The sequence below is a fragment of the Ammospiza nelsoni genome, chromosome 5 (assembly GCF_027579445.1).
Source record: "Ammospiza nelsoni isolate bAmmNel1 chromosome 5, bAmmNel1.pri, whole genome shotgun sequence".
NCBI classification, from domain to species: Eukaryota; Metazoa; Chordata; class Aves; order Passeriformes; family Passerellidae; genus Ammospiza; species Ammospiza nelsoni.
In genome coordinates, this window is record NC_080637.1 from 42,661,496 (window position 1) to 42,679,950 (window position 18,455).

Genomic DNA, 18,455 nt, shown 5'->3' on the forward strand with positions numbered 1-18,455 from the left:
GCAAACGGCGCCCGGCCCAGCACTCACCCAGCTCCGCCGCGTTCGCGTCGAAGGCGACGCCCGTCACCGCCGCCGTGTGGCCGCGGAAACGCCGGATCAGGACGGGGTCCTCCTGGGGAGAGGGTGCGCAGCGTCAGCCTGCGGGCGGGGGCGGCCGCGCTCGCCCTCCCCCGCCCCTCAGGGGCCGCTAACGCCCCGCGCGAGGCGGGAGCCGCAGTCCCGGCGTCCGGAGCGTTGCCACCGGCGGGGGCGGCAGCCGCGGCCGGGCAGCTCTCGGCGCCGGGCGACACCCGCCGGCCGCGGCTCGCCTGCCGGCCGTCCTGGCTGCCGGGGCCGAGCCCTTACCAGCGGGGAGGCCATGGGCGGAGCGGGGGGAGCTGCCCGTGAGAGCCCCGCGCCCCGGGCGCGGCCTGCCGAGCCCCGGATTCATGCGCCGCGCCAAGAGCGCGGAGCCCCATCCGCCCATGCGCGCGCGCGCTGCGCGGGGCGGGGCCGCACCGCGGGCGCGGGGCGCCCTTAAAGCCGCAGCGCCCGGGCGGCCCCGGCTCCGCGCGGAGGGGGCGGGCAGGGCTAAACCCTCCGGGCCGGGCCGGGACACGGCGGCCTCGGGGCTGCGGGCGCTCTCAGAGCTCTCAGTGTGGGGCACGGTGCGGCGGAGCCGCAGACATAGGTGGAACGCTCGGCTAGCGTTACCTCGATTTTGTGACTTCCAAATTCGTGCAGGACAGCTGTGTTTAAAACCTCGGACTGATTTTGTTTTAAGCTGCCTTAGGTAGTTTGGCCTCTTGTCTTCTTCTTTAGTTGTTTCTTATTTCGGTCGGACTTTCTAGATTTCCAAATTGGCACTCGCGTCTGTATCATGCAGAGTGGTCTTTTAACAGACCTTTAGTGCTCTAACAAACTACACCGATGTTAAACAAAAATTAAGAAAAGCGCAGTGCTGCAACGTTGGTGATAGTGCTGTGAATGTTCATTACCTAGGTGAGGGAGCCAGCCTCGCCGGAAAAGTACGGCTCCATAGCTCTGCTAGTAAAGACATGGTTGGCAGCAATTAGCAAAGGAATGGCTGCGATGTCAAAGCTGTCACTCGATCCGCCAGCGGCCACTGTTCCTGAAGGAGTAACTCCTACTGCAATTACCCTTCCCTTCTGTTTTAAATCCAGTCTGTTACTGGGCGTTCTGACATTAAACTTTTAGATTTACAGAATCAGGTCAGTAATTAGGCCAACGTATAAGAATTGTCACTTATAGGACAGTTCCAAATAAATTGTGTTTAACCATGAAATGCACATTTAAAATAATAACTTTGGAAGTGGTGAAAAAAGTAGGACTATCACGAGTATATAAGGAAGTTTCCATGAAAATCTACTAGCAGTCCTTACAGTGAGGTCATGTAGGCTGATAACTTGCCATTTTGACTTCACCACATGAACACTTTTCATAAATATAAGTGGTGGGACGAGACATATTAACTTTAACTTGGACCTAGCAAAAGCTACAGCTTTTTTGCCGTTATTTGGTTTTGGTTTGGCTTATTGGTGGAGTTTTGTTTGGTTTTGGATTTTTTTCCTTCCACACAGCTCACCCTCCCATCCTTTTGTTTTAGTCCCTATTATTTAGATCACAAAGTAAAATGTAGCATTTTAAAAAGTTAGTAATGAGAAGACTTAAATGCTCTGCACTCTACCCCACTGCAGGAACAGTGAGTTAACTAGTTAAACTTAAATTGACCTCTTCACCATTATTAAAGTCTTCCAGCCTTTCTCAACTTTTTTTCCAACTATCTTCTTTCTGCCAGGTTTTTTTCACCTGTGAATGATGTATCTCATCAGGGAGACTACATTTAGATTCTATCCCTCTGGGCTACTACTAAACTTTGTGTGATCGTAATTTATTCTGCGTCTTCTCATCTCCTGAATGGGAGAAAGTACAATCTCTGCTGCTTTAATTGTGTGCTGCATGCTTTCAGTATTTCTTGAACTTTGTGTTTTCAGGTTTGGATCTGTTCTGGAAGCTGCTTAAAACCCAGTGGTCAGAAACATGTTACTTTTTTGGAAACTGAGCTGAATGACAGTTCCCAGTCCTGCTGAATCCTTTCCATTTGCTTTCTTTAGAGCTGCTATGCTTCCAGCAGGTCAGTATATTTTACTAATTTTGGTATGCTCACAATAAACTGGAATCTCTACCTGCCCACAGAAATCCTGGACTATAAATTGCCAGGTGATAGGCATAAAGCAAAGGAAGGGCTGTGATTTTGGAGAGAAGGAGGGTGGCATCTCTCTTTCTACAAATGGATAGATGAGTGTTTCTCAAATTGTGGGGTTTACAAAGTTAATCTATTTCTTGCTGTTTCTCTTCAGCTGAGAGTGCTTTGAGGATTCCCAAATGCACGTAGGAAGCAAAGTATTCCTTTACTGCAGACATGTAATTAGCTAGAGTGACTGTAGTTACAAAGCTGGCAGGTAATAGTTTTTGTGATGATTATGTTCCCTCATTAGTACATATAGATTTTATTTTTGAAATTATTTAAAGATTACAATAATCTCCTAATAACACAATTATGAGCTGGCATTGTCTTTTTAAGGTTGTGATATGCAGGAGTAATTTACTGTAATAAGTTGTTGTGCACTGTGATGACAATGATAAATGGTGCCTCAGAAAATGTGTTCCAAGCATCATGTGTCAGCAGGCTTGGAGCTGGTTTTCTCTCAGGCACTGTGTTAAGGTAGAATATGTCCAAACAAAAACTGTATCTAGAGAAGAACACTTTAAGATGGTAATTCCAGCTTGTGCTGACTGCATGGTCACTGCAGGAAAAGAATTAGTAAAAGGATGTATAGAATTCAAGGACACGTGGACAGACATGATAACCTCGGTGCATGAATGCTGCAATGCACACATTAATTACACTAATTACATATGGTTTCATAATAATAATTGATGTAAAACAATACATGAGCATAAGGGGCAAATATACTAGCAATATAGTAGCCCACCAAAATTTCTTTCATGTAAAATGAGGTATTTTAACTTAGTGTTAATCCTACTTTAAAACAAAACTAAGAGCCCCAGCTGTAGTTATGTGGGCTCCTGTTGGGAGCAGCAGTGTTAGCAGCAGAGCAGTCCAGGCTGCTGAGAGGCCTCAGGAGGTCATGCTCTGTCACTAGAGGGGAGTGTGAGATCTGCTTTGCCAGCATGGTGTTATTCCACCACGTGGGTATTCATCCACCTACATGCAGGAAGACAATGTAGTTCAAGGGCACAAAGATTTAATTGCAGGCTGTCTTGGTGTCATAGAACCATAATACCTTATGATCTTTCTTTCTATCCTCTGATCCTACATTTTTTCTCCTCCAGCAAAATGGTTATGAAAATAAATATTAAATCTGTGAAATGACTTGTGGAGTAGTGTTGCGGTTTTGCTTCTGTTGAAATTTTCTTATCAAAATCCCATTGAAGTCTTTCTGGCAATGGCAGGAAGAGAATGGGAAAGAAAAGAATATCAAGTAGGTACGTAACAATTTGAAATTCAAGGATGATTTGGAATACTTATGATGTTACTTTTAGTCTAAGAAACCTCCTGGGGTTCTGAGGGAATTGGCAGCTGTAATGGCAGAGTCATGTCTTCATCATGTTTGAAAAGTCACTGCCATTCAGTGACTGGAGTGACAGTGACTACCTGTGACTATCTCAGGCACTGGAGGGAAGGAATTATCACACCCAGACCCTGGGAACTGCTGACCAATCAGCCTCCCTTTGTGCCCAACGAGATCATGGAGCAAGTCCTGCTGGAAGTTATGTCAAAGCCTATGAGGGGTGGTTGTATGAAGGTGATTAGAGACAGCCGACATGGCTTTGCCAAGAGCAAGTCATGCCCAGCTAATCTCATGGCTGCCTATGACAGAGACACTGCATCAGGGGGCACCAGACGACCTTGACAGGCATGAGGAATTGGCATGTACAAACATCATGAAGTTTAAAATTGTTCTGCACCTGGCCTGAGGCAATGCACAGTGTCAATATACACTGAGGGATGAATGGATTGAAAACAGTGGAGAAGGTGCTGGGAATACCAATGGATGAGAAGCTGGACATCACCCAGCAATGTGCACTTCCAGCCCAGAAAGCCAAATGTATCCTGGGCTGCATCAAAGGTAACGTGACTACTGGATTGAGAGGGGTGACTCTCCCCGTCTGCTCTGCTCTCATGAGATCCCTCCTGGAGTTCTGCCTCCAACTCTAGGACATGGACCTGTTGTAGCAGGTCCAGAGGAGATGCTGCATCAATAGACTACTCAGCAAAAATGCTGAGTAGTCTATTGATGCAGATAGATGTTTGAGATTTTTCTTTTTTCAGTGTAGGGATTTTATTTGTACGGAAGGATGAATAAGAGAATTTCTCTCTTATTACTGATGCCTGAAGGGAAACACATGTGAAAGAAAACTGCATAATTTAAGACCAGCACTTTAAAACAAATAACCGTCTGGATTAGAAGTTGAGAGTGACAATTACTCTGCCAAAGAAGCTAAAGACATTAGAATTTGTATAAACACATTTATATATGTGTTATCCAAAAGTCCTTTTTTATTTTTTCCTTAAATGCTTTTGTGTATAAGATACATATCTTCATAATGACTATAGGGATTAAATCCCATAATGTTCCTCCCTTAGTACCCAAACAGCACAATAAAAACATTGACAGACTAATATGCAGCATGTGTTGAGGTGCATTTAAATCTCTTAGTGTTATCTTAAATGCCAGACTATAACTCTTGCCCTCTATAATGTATGTGCATTATTTGAATCTCAGAAAATTTGTAGACACTAATTGGTTTTGGATAATTGAACAGATTTTACTATGAAATTTTCTGGGATAATCTTATCATGGTGTTTTATATCAGTAGCATTGCTATGTGGTTGAATACCCATATGCAATTCCAAATTTAAAGAACACCTTCCTTTTTTTTCCCCCCTGAATGCTTTAATGGATGATCAATACCAGTAAGGTTTCCTGTGTTGCTGTTTTGCCAGTAACATGGGTATGTCGGTAAATAGATTTTTATTTCAATGCACTTTCATCCAGCTTTTCTAAAAATAAGTCAAGCAGTTTTTTCCTAAATAGATATGTAGTTTGGTGTCTCTTTGCCATACAATATCTGAAATTGTCATGTTGCAAAATTCAATGTATTGGAATAAATTTGCTTTAGCAAATTGTTTAGTAATGTTCACTTAAAAATCTATTACTATTCCTGTGTCTTACTGAGTCTGTGAGAGCTAGATCAATTTTAGAAGAATTTAATACAACATAGAAAAGGTTAGTACAAATTGATTAATGCTTCAGAAGATCCTATACAGAATGATTTAGGGCATCTTCACTTAGTACATCTTCTAACAGGATCATTCATCTGCTATAACATGGACATGAGCTGCAAAGGTGAATCAATGAAAACTGGGGAATTGTATGGAAATGCCTGGTTTGGTAAAGTAACTCTTTAGGTATGTACTAGAAGGGAACATTTCACCTAAAGGAGAATGATCTAGGGAATAGAATAAACATGAACAAGGAATCTAGAATAAGAAATCTAACTAGAAAAATGAGCTCTTGATATCAGAACTCACCTAAATTTTCAGGAAAAAAATGTAATTGTCGAAGTGGAACTATATTAAGCATGTTTATAGGTAATTTTAGCAAGTGGCCTTTAAAAAAAAAAACTCTTATAACTCAGAATTTTATTTATATATCATTTTCAGGGGTAAGTATTCCCTGGAAGCACACTGGCAATTTCTTGGAGTGCAGAAATAAGAATTGTGAGCTAGACATTAATCCTGTTTCTGATTTTTCTATAATCCTCCATAAAATTAGTTTCTTTAGAGTGCAGCAGTCTTGCAATAGCAGTAAAGCTAAAGTAAGTGCTTGAAACCAATGTCTGCAACTGCCAGGTACAAAGTAAGACAAATGATAACAATTGTAATTACAAAAACAGGTGAGGAAAAACAATATGCCACAATTACTGAAAAATAAGGAACCTAATGGTTCTTGAACAACCGCAGCTACAACATCCTTGATGTTAATTTCTTCTGCTAATTGCTTTCTGAAGGGTGAGGTCTGACCCACCAGACTCCAGGTGCTTAGCAGAGGCTGTGCTCTATGCATTTGTTTTGCCATGTCATAGTGCAAGTCTCCCAGCTCCACACCCCCCATGCATCCTCTAAAAGGATCCTTGACTCTGTATCTCATGAGCGGTCCAGAAGTGACCACTTTGAAATGACCACTTGGGTGCTGATTTAGAAATGTCACTGCTCTCTCCTCTGCTGCCGCTTTGTGGCATGTGTCTAAGCAGCCGGTTTATTTTGCCAGGGCTGAACCAGAGTTCTGTTAGTGTGTTCAGAAGAACTAGGAGACTGATTCTGGTTAGCTACCCCTCCTGTGGGACAGGACTCAGGCAGCAGTGGCAGCTGCTTCATTTCAGGATGGTTGCAGAGGAGATATGAGAGACAACATTACCAATCACATCTGTGCTCATCACTACTTTACCAGAGTAGGGCAGGGACTTGTTCTGGACAAGAAATCCTTCCAGCTGTACTCTTCTTTTTTTTGCTTCCTTTTTTTTTTCTGTTGCAGCACTGGGTGCTTGGGGAGAAAGAACTTCCCAGCATGACAGTTGGCAAACCCACAACATGACGGACTGCCACAGATGCTTCCTGCTGCTATCATGTGGATTTTTTTCTTGACTGTTACTTGTGTGGCTGATGCAGAGAGAAAAATGGAGTGGTATCAGAGTGGGATGAAGCAGAAGAAGGCATCTGCTTAGCAGTACAAAATGAAGCAAGGAAGAATGCCCACAATTTTCTCATTAGAACAAGTTTTCAGAAAAAACCCTCAGCTTCCTGAGGAGTTAACAGCATTCTGTTGTATCACAGAACATTAACTGTTTTTATCAAAAAGTGACTGAAATACTCTAGCATAAGTAGAGGGCTTAATTTGTAGTGCTCCTGACATTACTGCCTTAAGCTGGATAAATCTTCTTTAAAACACAAGCTTTTTGACTTGTATATTCATGTTTTCTGCTCTTCTTACTCCTATCCTGTTACCCTGCTTTTCTTCCCCAAAAGTTTTCAAAAACCTTCTCATTGCTCATATGTTTCCTTGCACTCTCCCCTTTCAGTTCCTACTTCCTTCATGCACAGTGCCTTGGTTGTTATTTCCCTGAGCTGGGCAGCAGGAGTCCCGGGGGGAGCAGGTCTGTGCTGAGTTGCTGCTGAGCAGAGAACCCCAGCCCAGCCCAGCCCAGCCCAGCCCAGCCCAGCAGCCTGCAGCAGCAGTTTGCCCAGAAATGGTTCCGGCGTGGTTCACCACACTGTCACAGGAGCTGTTGAAATGAAACAGAGGGAACGCTGCAGGAAGAGAGCAGTGGTAACCTGGGCCAGCATCACACACTGCATCTCCACTCTGTGAAAGGAGCAGTTTAACCCAATCACATCCCTGCAATGAGGTGGAGCAGTTTGCTTATAAAAGCTACAGTTTTGCTGATAGCTGACAAGGCTGACTATACAGGTACTTATAAGTTGAACTTGTTGACACTCCCTGCTGGGAGAGCAAAAGAAATCCTCAACACCGGATCCTCCTTGGCAGGTGGCAAAGCGTGTTCAAAAGCTTGGAGATGGTAGACCAACAGGCATGAACAGAAAAATAACACATTTCCTTCTTAGAAATGGCTAAGCCCTTTCATTTCACAACACCAAAGCATACCACTTGAGCTGTATAATTTTATTAGGGTGCTTAGTACATAAATAATTTTTTCCATGAAGTTTCCACTGAGGCCTGATTTCTCTGAGTTAAAGCAAAATCATGAAGACTTGCAAGACTAAAACAAAGCAAGAGAGCCACGGGAGCACTTCTGGGTTTTTTGGCAATATCTCAGATGTAGTCAGTTTGGAAATAGCTATCTATGGCTTAACTGTTGGACTTGGATTGGTTCCAAGTGCAATGTTCCAAACTGGGTATATGATAGCATGCACGAGTGTGTCCCAGTATTTCAGTCTTTTTGACAATGATTGTCAGAGATGAAGCATGACCTTGGAAAACAAACACTGAGGGGTCTATTGGTTGTGCGGATTGCCTTTGGGAACAGTAATAAAGAAAACCAATGGAAAATAATTTTCTCAAGTGGTATTTTATCAGCTCGCACTCATCCAGTGATCAAAAAGCCTGTAGCACTTCATTCAAATATGTAAAATGCTGATTGTGTTAATTGGTATCAAGCTGACACTTGATCATTCAGTTGATATTCAGATTTGGACTGTTTATGGCCCTTTTGAAAAAGACTGAAGTCAGTAAGATTTAAAGCCATAATAACTATTCAAGTACTGACATGACTACAGAATTGGCTGGGCATCATCCCAAGCTCCTTAAAAATGGCAATTCAGAATACTTTTAACCTCCTGCTGTAGAGTTATCTTTTATTGAATCATTAAGACTTTTGAAATGAAACATGCTTCAATATATTGACTCCACAGATGAAAATTATAAAGATTTCTGCACCTTTAAGGTAGAGAGCCATTATACAGCATATTGGAAGTTAATGTTGTAGGCACTCCCCCACATCCTCTAAACATACTTGTTTTAAATGCGTTTTAGTTTCAAAAGGAATGTGTTATTTCTAGCAAAAAAAGACCACGTTTCTGTTTTGCAGAAACTCAGCTATTTTTTCAAACGTTAGAATGTCAAATTTTGGGTTGAATCATCTCATTACTATGACATTTGATCAGCCAGCCCTCTGGTATTACTATGCAGGTTATGCATGGACTCTTTGAAACTTTTTAGTATTGCAACATTTTTTAAGATCAGAATGGCAGTTCCATAATGTCTTCTTACATTAGCATTAAAGTTTTATAGACAATTATGTGAGAGCCAATAAAAAGAGAATCCAATTCTGATACAACACTAGATTCTTTAAGTGTAGCAAAATATTTCTGCAACTCTAGGCAGAAGAAGGCAGCATTTGTATGCAAGATCAGAACTGATATGGCATTTCATTTAATTTCACCTGTACTTTGCTCAATTAGATAAAAGCCACACCACCACTCCATGAACTAAGATAAGGAGAAAAGTTAGCTTCTCAATTCCAGGTAAATTATAGCCTTCTCTGATTAAAAACATGAAACCACACAAATCTTCAAATAAGCTGGAGTTTAACTTCCCTTAGAAACAGATAATTTTTTTTCTTTCTACACCTGAAAGAGGCAAATAACAAATTGAGAAATCCTCTCCTTGAAGAGAAGCTAATTTCCACAGGTCTTCAGCTTTCTATAGGTCATGTTACAATCTGTGGGCTTTCCTATGAACTACAGAGTGCCAGTCATGATTCAAGAAGATTTACTGGAGCAGAAGTGATCCAAGCTCTGCTACCACAGTAAGCATTAAAACAGGCAAATATCAGCAAGCCTTTTGGTCAGGTCAGTTTAAGATAAAGAAAATAATCAGTTTGGTCAGGTCAGTTTAAGAGAAAGAAAATAATCAGTTGCTTCCTTGCTTTGCTTTAGGTTTGATTGTTCCAGTGACTGATGTCTTTGTTGAATTCCATCTATGTAAGGAAATAATATCCATGAGGATAATGAAGAAACCCAATAGAATTACACCTCCAGCTCAAGAATTTCAGGATCAGAGAATTACTGAGTTTGGCAAGGGCCTCTGCAGGTTATCTTTTCCAAACCTCTGCTAAAAGCAGCATCAGCTACAGCAGGCTGCTCAGGGCTGTGTCTAGCTGAGTTCTGAGTGTGTCCAAGGATGAAGACTCCCTAACCTCTCTGTGTGTTTTCTTGTGTTCAGGCATTTTCACGTGCTGTCGCTTTTGACTGACTGGGAAAATCAGAAACTGATTTCTTATAAGGACATCAATTTAGCTGTGTTCTGAATCTTTTATGGGCTAAGTAACCAGCCAAGCCATTCTGGTGATATTTGGCCTGCAAATTCTTTTGGGCTTAAAAATTTTATCATGAAACTCATACTGTCTTTTTTAATAATTGGGAAAAAAAAGCTGTCTGTCTCTCTTTCATTCTTTATTTTTCCAAAGCCAGTTCTTTCCATAGATCATGTTGAAAGAGCTATGAGTTGCTCTGGGCTACAGCACCAATGGATGCTACCATATAAAAAGTACTCCCAAAATTTACTGAGAATGGGTGAGAACTTGAAGAAGAAAGCAGAAGAGAGGATCAAAAGGCAGGATAGAAATATGATAAAAGAGACAAATCCACAACTGCACATCCTACCCCATCTGTCCTTCACTGATTCCATATAATCATCCTTGGCAGACTGGAAAGGGGAAGACAGGAAGGAGTTACCAAGTTGTAATTTATGTCTATATACTGCTAGATTTATTTCAGCAGAGCCTAGTTGATTTGGCAAAAGGAAAGAAGCTAAGAATGACTCATCTTTTAGGGAAATTAAAATATGACAAAAAAGTACCTTCTCCAGAGTTTTCTTTTTATTTAAAAACACTTGTTTATTAGAATGTTTTTTGAATGATGTCCTCAATGAATTAAATTGATGCACTGATCAGAACATTAATGGCCAATACATGGCAAGTGATTAAAGAGAAATCTTCCCATCTCTAATGCAGTGTTGTCCAAAGAAAAATCCTGGTTTCTACCAAAATATCAGTTTGAAGAATTTCCTATTTCAAGCATTCGGTGCCACTTATCTATCCTTTTACAGGTCCTATTGCATGGATCTGAATTTTGTAAATTGTTCATTTTGCAGATTCTCTCCTAAAATACATAGCACAAAACACTATGCAGAAGCTGCCAGCACAGCATTCAAAATAAGCTACGTATTTCCCCACAACTATCTGCCAAATACAGGCTTACCTTCAGATCTTGCAACAACCTTAGGTCATAACTGAAGATGCTTTGTACCCAGCAGCCATCAGAGCAACCAACTTGTGAAAAACTGAGAAAGTTAAATCCTGTATTTGTAATACTGACATTGTCGAAGATAACAAACATATCTTCCAGGGTTTATTTGTAGACTGGCTTTGTGGTTTTTATTATATCTTAAATCAAAAGCTTTGGGAGGCTTTTCACACAAAGCACACCCTAATTCTCTACAAGAGACTGAGAGCTTTAAAACAGGAAAAGCCAGTATTCATTCTGTGCCTGAGCAGTTGCCATAGAGTGACACCAAGGCCAAGGAGGCCTCCTTTGCCAAGGAGGAAGACATTGAAAAGTTTTCTGTAAGATCATACTTACAGTCTTTCAGCATAATTCAGCTTCGTGCCCTGCAAAAGAGGCAGCCTAGGAAAGCCAGTGAAGATGCTCAGAATAGTTAGATACTGCTACATGTGCAAGGGCTCAAAGGGATCCAGAATGCACACTTCCATTTCAGTGAGCAACTGCTGCTTCATGTTTGGATTGACACTTGCCATTACACCAGAATGTGAGATGATGTTCCAGTACTCCAGAATGTACACTTCCTCCAAAAGCTGTTAACTCCCTGAAATACTCCTGTTAGTTATTTTTCCAAGTTTAAATTCCCACTCCCTTCTATTTGGGGCAAGCTAAGGTACCCTTTTCAAACTGCTAATTGAATAAATTTTGTAAAAAAACTCTAAATTAAGTGTACGTAACAGTAGTAAAAAAATCTAGTGTGCTACCTTTTACATGCTGTCTTTTCTCAGTTGTCTAAACCCATCCCATCATTTTATTAGCAAGCCCTCATCTTTGAGCACAAAGGACAAGGACTACCTGTAGGAGGCTTCTGTTTAAAAACTAAGTCATATCTCCTTGATGGATGCTGAAACCTCCTGAGGAAGGTGGCTAGGTATTTCTGGACACAGTTCAGGGGAGAAGATTGGCAGGAACAGCTATAAGGGTCTTTATTCTGGCCCAGAATTTCTCATGACATGGTCCTGAATAAACAGGCCTAATCAATCTGGAGATAAATTGAAGCTGGCCAGGCTCATCCAAATAGTTAAGGTACTTCAGTGAGGGCTTGAAATCTGTAAGATCAGAAGAAATGCACTGCTGGGGGAGAGGGTGCAGGTGGAAAAAACCAGCAACTCTTCAAAACCAAGTATTTGCATTAGAAAAGTAGTACAGACATTAAGATATTCTACTTTAATCTATGTAATGCTAACTATGATCTGGATTTTTCTACAGCTCTGCAGAGGCTAGAACTACTGGCAGTAGAAATTGAACTTATCAGGCCTTTGGAATCACTTTCCAATACTCAATATACACAAGTTATACTTCCATGAATATTACATTTGCTTGCTTACTTCAAAACACATTGGAAAATTTGCTGTTATTCTAAGAAAGCCTTTGAGTATGTTATTTCATATATTTTGGCTGCTTGTACTTGCTGTAGACCTCTGCATTTACCCACTTATTTAGCATTAAGGCATTTGTTTCCAGACTGCTCTATGATGCAGCATTTTCCTCTTCCTATTAAGGCCAATACGGAAAAAAAAAAAAAAGAAAAAAGTCTTCTTACATTAGTTACTGTTTTCAGCCCTCCTTCAGAGCCAATATGAGGTGTCCTAACATGTACACAGTTATAGCAGACATCCCACCCAGGAAACCCCATTTTAAGCCACTCTAAACCACATTTTAAGCCGCTCAGTGTAGAACTGAGTTTATGTTCCAAGTCACTAGCACTCAACCATGTACACTCTATACCATGACCTCTTGAAAGCAAATGAGTGCAAAATTGTAGCAAGAGCTGTTTTATATAACTGGCATGCATTTCAGGATTAAATCAGTACTGTACTGACATTCAAGAATTTCAGTCCCCATACAGACTGAGATGAACAGCACTTTTATTTATTTCAGTTACAAGAAGAAAGACAAGTAAACCTTACAACCAGAAAGGCAATGAAGGCCTCATGAGCTTAGTGAAAACCATTTCATAATCTAGGCAATGTTATGATTTCTTGAGATCACAAAGAAAGCATACCCCCCTCTTAAACAACTTTTCCTTATTTCTGTAAGAATGTTTCCTGCAAGAACAGCACATTGATGTTAACAGAATCAAGAGGGACCAGCGATGTACAAAGCCTACATTCACCATCCCACCCCCCACAAAAGGATTAAGTGTAGATATTATTCCAAAAAAGATTTAACATGCAGTCATGATCACACCTAGAGAAGAGGGGAAAATTAAAGTTTGTTTTGACATGAAGTCAAATCATTACTCATTAACGAAGTTAAACGAAGATAGTTTTCCACATGGCAGTGTACTTCACAGGTAAAGAAAACTCCCTTTATTTTAAGCCAGTGCTTATCTGACTTTTGTAGTAAAGAGAAAATAGCTTACATAAAAACTGACCCCCCAACCAAGCGCTCTAGATAAGAACTATGATGTAAGAAAAGTGCTAGAAACATGTGGGAGAAATCACTATACAAAGTGTCAAGTGCAACCCCCCACCCTCAACCCCCTTGCCTAGAATTCAGTGTATTTACTGAAGTACAATAGAAAAGATGGAATTCAGGAGTGGTTGACAGTGGGATACAGTGCCACAGGTTGAACAATATCCACTAAAGGACAACCCCAAGCATGCATGTACCCCACCACAAGGGAAAGATGTGCTTGAGCTTCCCAACCTGCTCATTTCTGCAGTTAGCTCTACTATTATCTCCTTCCTCATTGCCAACTTAATTCTTGCAGTCCTTTGAAGGGACCACTTTAAAAAATGTCCATAATTCTAGATTATTTAACAAAAAAATTCATTTGGTATTTTTAAGAATACAGAGCTGGAAAAAGAAAATCTTACAACTCATGTCTTCTGTTGCTCTTTTAAGCAGTATTGGACCAAGAAAACATGAGGAAGTGCCAGACCAAGTACTGTTTCATCATCCTTCGCTGTGTGAACAATACAGCAGAGGCAGACCATAACTTCTTCAGTCAATCTCTAGCCGATCAGTTCTGGTGCATTTCACCTGTGCTTTATGTCAGTTCTCAGGCTCCCTCACTTAAGCGGTCAGAGATACATTTATTACACGGTACTCACAGTAAGTCTTGGAATTTCAGGCAGACCTATTAATTCCCCAGGAGTATCCTGTTGGCTCAGTGAAGACTTTTGAGTACCTTAACTTACATTCATTCTGGAGGCAGCCATCATGATTCCATTTACCCAGAGAGCTATTTGGAGTGGGGCTGTTACCATCTTGAAATTGCAGTTTAAAGGTAACCAGTAACACAAAAGAGTACCTTCTGTTTTTTCCAGTAGGAGCTGAGAAAAAAAAATCTGTAAGAAACCATTGCTGCAATTTTATTTTAACAAAAGGGCAGATTTATTCATGTTTACAAACAAGTTTCAAAAACAAAAAGGAGAACATGTATGCTACCCACTAACAACCTTTCAAAATGCCAACAGCCCTCATGCTGCATGAAGGATTCTATAGATTAGAAAAAAATCACAGTTCCACTCACAGTTCACCAAGACAGCACTAAACTAACATGATTAGACAAAAACAAAGGACTAAGATTCTGATGTATTTTGATTTAATCCATTTTGCCCGAGATAACAGAAATATTTCAAGCAAGTTCCATCACGTGTTGATGTCCTGCATTAAACAATCCTACTAAGTTCTGAACAAAAGTTATTCATTAAGTTTCTCAAAATTTTTAAAAATTAAACAGTTGTTTCAAAACCATTAAGTAGTAAATGTATTTAAGAAACTAATTAGGACAGAGGCCATAACTTCATTAGAACACCACTGCTCATGTTTTTACAAAGCATTAGTGTTATCTATTTGGCTATTAGTAGTAGCAATTTATCTACAATATTTAACAAGGTAAATTGCAGGCAAAATTTAGTACAGTTTCAATAGAAACACCCTTTTCCTGAAAATACAGCAGTATTTGAAGGACTAGTTTTTTTGGTTTTTTGTTTTGTTTTTCATCTTCTCTGCATCATTTATAAGGAAGCTTCCCATCTATGAACAGGAACAAAAAAGTATCTACAAACCTTGTAAACAGATCTGTATCATTTATAAACATAAATAATCCAAATTATTAACAGCCAACAGCAGAAATTAAAGTATCAATTCAATGATCCAGGGCCTCCTTGCCCTTCCCAGCTTTCCCCTCAAAAAAGGATCACGATAAACTAAAGCTCTGCTAACACACTCTTCAGGACCATTCTTAGTACAACAGATGATCCACAGGTCACTTATGCTGAGTTACTGTTTATCTGTCAGAGTTCATTATTACTCCCACCCCCAGAAAAGCACCCTCCAGTCTGGCAGAAAGCTTTTTTTTAAAAAAATAAATCTACATTCGTACAAGTGTTTCTTCTGTTGAAGTCCAAGACAAGAATATCATCTTGTCCATCATAATGTGTGAAGAGACCCAGTTTCAATTTCTTTACAATGCAGCTAGTGTGTTAACATTCAGCTTACAATCAGAGTGATGTTTCCAAGCTATGTAGTGGGCTCCCTGGGGATGAAGAGGTAGCAGACTTGTTCTTGTCTGTTGTAAGGTGAATTCCACTGTCAACCGCATTGTTATTTCTATTGGGAGAGGGAGGGGGACTAGAGTTGCGTTTTGTTGGAGCGTCATCTTCAGCATCAGTATCATCAATAAGGGGAATATGAGGCTCGGAGTCTTCTATTCTAAACTCAGGATGCGTCATAAAATTGTGAATTGAACTTCGTGTCTCAGGTTTCTCTAGCCCCTCGTACAAGGAGCTACGAAATGCATTCACCACTCGGATCTGTAAACAAAGAAAAAGTATTGTTAAAATGCTGCATATTTACTGATAATGGCATGGTTCTTATGAGTTTGAATCCACAAACAGCTAGACATGAGTGAATCAAATTTGCATGATGCAGTGGAACTTGCAATAAACTGTAAAAAATGAAGAGCATTTCAGTAGAGCACTGCCAGTCTACACAGTAGGAATAAAAATTGTGAAAGTACTGCAAAAAGCTGAAGGGCCCTAAAATTCAGACATGGCACTAGAGTTGTTTAATTATTTAACATGGGCTAAGCATTTTTCAGCAGTGAGACCAACAAATATTTACTTATTCAAAAATTAAATCTCAATGAGTGTTTTATTGAATATTTGGGTGAGACTGAAGGGAGGGAAGGAGGGGACAGGCTGAAAATAAGTTAGGGGATAAAAGGGTCACTAATTCTCATGCTAGGAATTAGGATGTCAACTGACTATGAAAAAGCCAAGCAAGTGTAAGCCAATGTCACAATGAACGAACATTTACAAAGTCATGCAAAAAAGAATACCGCTGTAACAGCTGTAAATATTCGAGTATATAGCCATTTACCACTCTAGAGAAAGCTCCTTAGCGAACAGTGCTTTGGAAACTTAAGACCAGAAGTAGGAAATTGAATACTGTGTTGTACAGTTTAGTAGCCAGGACAGGTTGTAACTTTGAAGAGACTACTTAAGTAGTGCCAGGTATGAGAAAAGCAGGATGATCAGCCTTTGCTGAGTCTTCGATTTACATTGAATTCATGGACACAGTTCCCAGGCTGAGGACTGTTTCGTGTCTTTAATATTTTTTGAATCAGAAAGCCAAGCTAGCAGATTTTAGAAATAAACCTTTCATAGTTAGATTAGAGACAAAAGAAAGTACACCTTTATTTTGCAAATTGTGCATGTCCAGGCTGACTTGAATTTAAGCTTTCCTAACTATTATTTGAATGATGAAACCAGCTGCCCACATCCCCTTTCTCCCATGCCTCGTGTTTCCCTGATCAACTAGAGAAATTGAGGATCCATTCTTGAACTGATAAAGCAAGTATGCTGAGGCAGAAGTCATTCACTCGTTTATCCAACACTTTTCCCAAGACAGTTTCCCCCTCCCTCCTGTTGACTCCTTATTCAATTCTCAACACCCCTACCCTGAGCAAGTCTCCAGCAAAGCAGTGTGAAATAGTGTTAAATAGTAAGCAGCAGAGCAACTCTGTAGTAAACAAGAACTTGCTGTTACAAACAGCAAGTCAAATTTAAAGCTTTTCTTAGCGCATCCAAGATGACTTGTTTCAAGCTGAGAAACACATCATGACTAGTGCTTCCAGAGTTCCTCAGCAGGAAAAATAAAGTGACTTCCAGGTGAGGGAATGAAGCTGGAAGGTCAAGCAGATCAAGAGCAGAGACTTCAAAACAGCTAAGATACACCTGGGAAGTTCCCTGTAAACAGAGAAGGGCTCCCCAAAAGCAATGTGTAAAATCAAATTGGTTAAATGGAACCACTGCACCATTGAACCATGATAAAGTCTCATGTCTCAACTGTGTTCCAGAATTAGCATTGTTTTCCCACCTCTGCTTCATCAGACCACTTGCACAAAGAATTTTACTCCAAAGTGATCATGTCCGCATTTTTATACTAGAGGTACATGCTGAGCCCAATTAACCATGGAGGCAAGGGAAGAAGGCACAGGAAATAAGGGGAAACAGGGATGGGGCACACAATCAAGGGGGAGGACATAACTACCAGTAAGGGGAGGACAGAAAAGAGAGTGAATGTGCTGGAGAAAAGACTATAACAGCAGCTAGTACTTTACTGTTCATTGCATGAAAAGAATTGAACACACTGTCAAGGAGCTGACGCATTATACAAGGTTTAAATAAGTCCAGCCAGCTGCCTAAACTGGATTGGCACTTACCAAGAAAACTAGCAGTGACAATACCAGACTGAAAGCTTGCAATGACTTTATTTGGCATGTTGCATCCCACTGTGCCATTTATGTGGCAGAATGAAATATGAATGTCCCATGGGACTGTTTGTTCATTGCTTACAGATGAGAATTTAAAACATCAGCAGCAATGAAAAACAATTCTGGCTTAAGAGGACAGCTGTAATTATCATAGAATATATACATACCCACAATAAAGGCTTGGTGCCCATGCAGAATGCATACTACACAAGTGGACTAGACACTACAGCAAGCCCAGGACCCTCAGAGTCCAGCCACAAAGGCAGAAATCAAACTTTCAGCACTTTAAAAGGGAAAATCTAGTGTTTTGAAGGCTCTATTTTCAACCACTCAAGATAATTAAACTAGAGGGATAACTATAAATAAATCATGTAAGTGAGGTGCAAACAAGACAATTTGTTAAGTGTAATTCATACTGTCATCAGGCCTTCCTCATATTAGTACCAGAATAGCAAGGAACGCAGTTGGCACTCCAAATCCTCCTAACCAGATGGCTGCTTAAGAGTTGCAACTTTACTTCATAGGAACTATTTTCCAACAAGCAGCTCCAAAAGAGACAATAACACATCTGCTTCCCATTAATCTATATTAGTTCTCAAAAGCTGCTCTTGTGGAGGGTGTAGCAGAAGGCTGTAATAGTGAAGATAAAAAACTAGTTCTCTGCTATAGTAGCTCTGTATCTGCATTGGTCATTTGATGCAATGAGATGCTGCAGTGCCCAGTAGATTCTGCTCAAATAGCAGCATGGAATGACATTGCTCTCTAGAGAATTCTGAA

General features: G+C 40.5%; 2 protein-coding genes across 8 annotated transcripts in view; both read right to left on the bottom strand.

Annotated features, from left to right (window-relative positions):
* Positions 1-423, bottom strand: part of POC1B (POC1 centriolar protein B) — a 45,272-nt gene extending 44,849 nt beyond the window's left edge. For all 3 annotated transcript variants that reach the window (XM_059473301.1, XM_059473304.1, XM_059473302.1), the window contains exons 1-2: positions 346-423; positions 28-112 (exon numbers count right to left, since the gene is read on the bottom strand). In XM_059473301.1, coding sequence (XP_059329284.1) covers positions 28-112; positions 346-360 — 100 coding nt within the window. In that variant the 5' untranslated portion in view covers positions 361-423. The remainder of the gene's footprint in view (positions 1-27; positions 113-345) is intronic.
* A 13,843-nt stretch (positions 424-14,266) lies between these two features.
* The window catches only part of ATP2B1 (ATPase plasma membrane Ca2+ transporting 1), a 58,764-nt gene continuing 54,575 nt past the window's right edge, over positions 14,267-18,455 (bottom strand). For 4 of the 5 annotated variants that reach the window (XM_059473432.1, XM_059473430.1, XM_059473429.1 and 1 more), the window contains one exon: positions 14,267-15,714. In XM_059473432.1, the coding sequence (XP_059329415.1) occupies positions 15,403-15,714 (312 nt within the window). In that variant the 3' untranslated portion in view covers positions 14,267-15,402. The remainder of the gene's footprint in view (positions 15,715-18,455) is intronic. The other variant, XM_059473434.1, reaches the window with a different exon arrangement.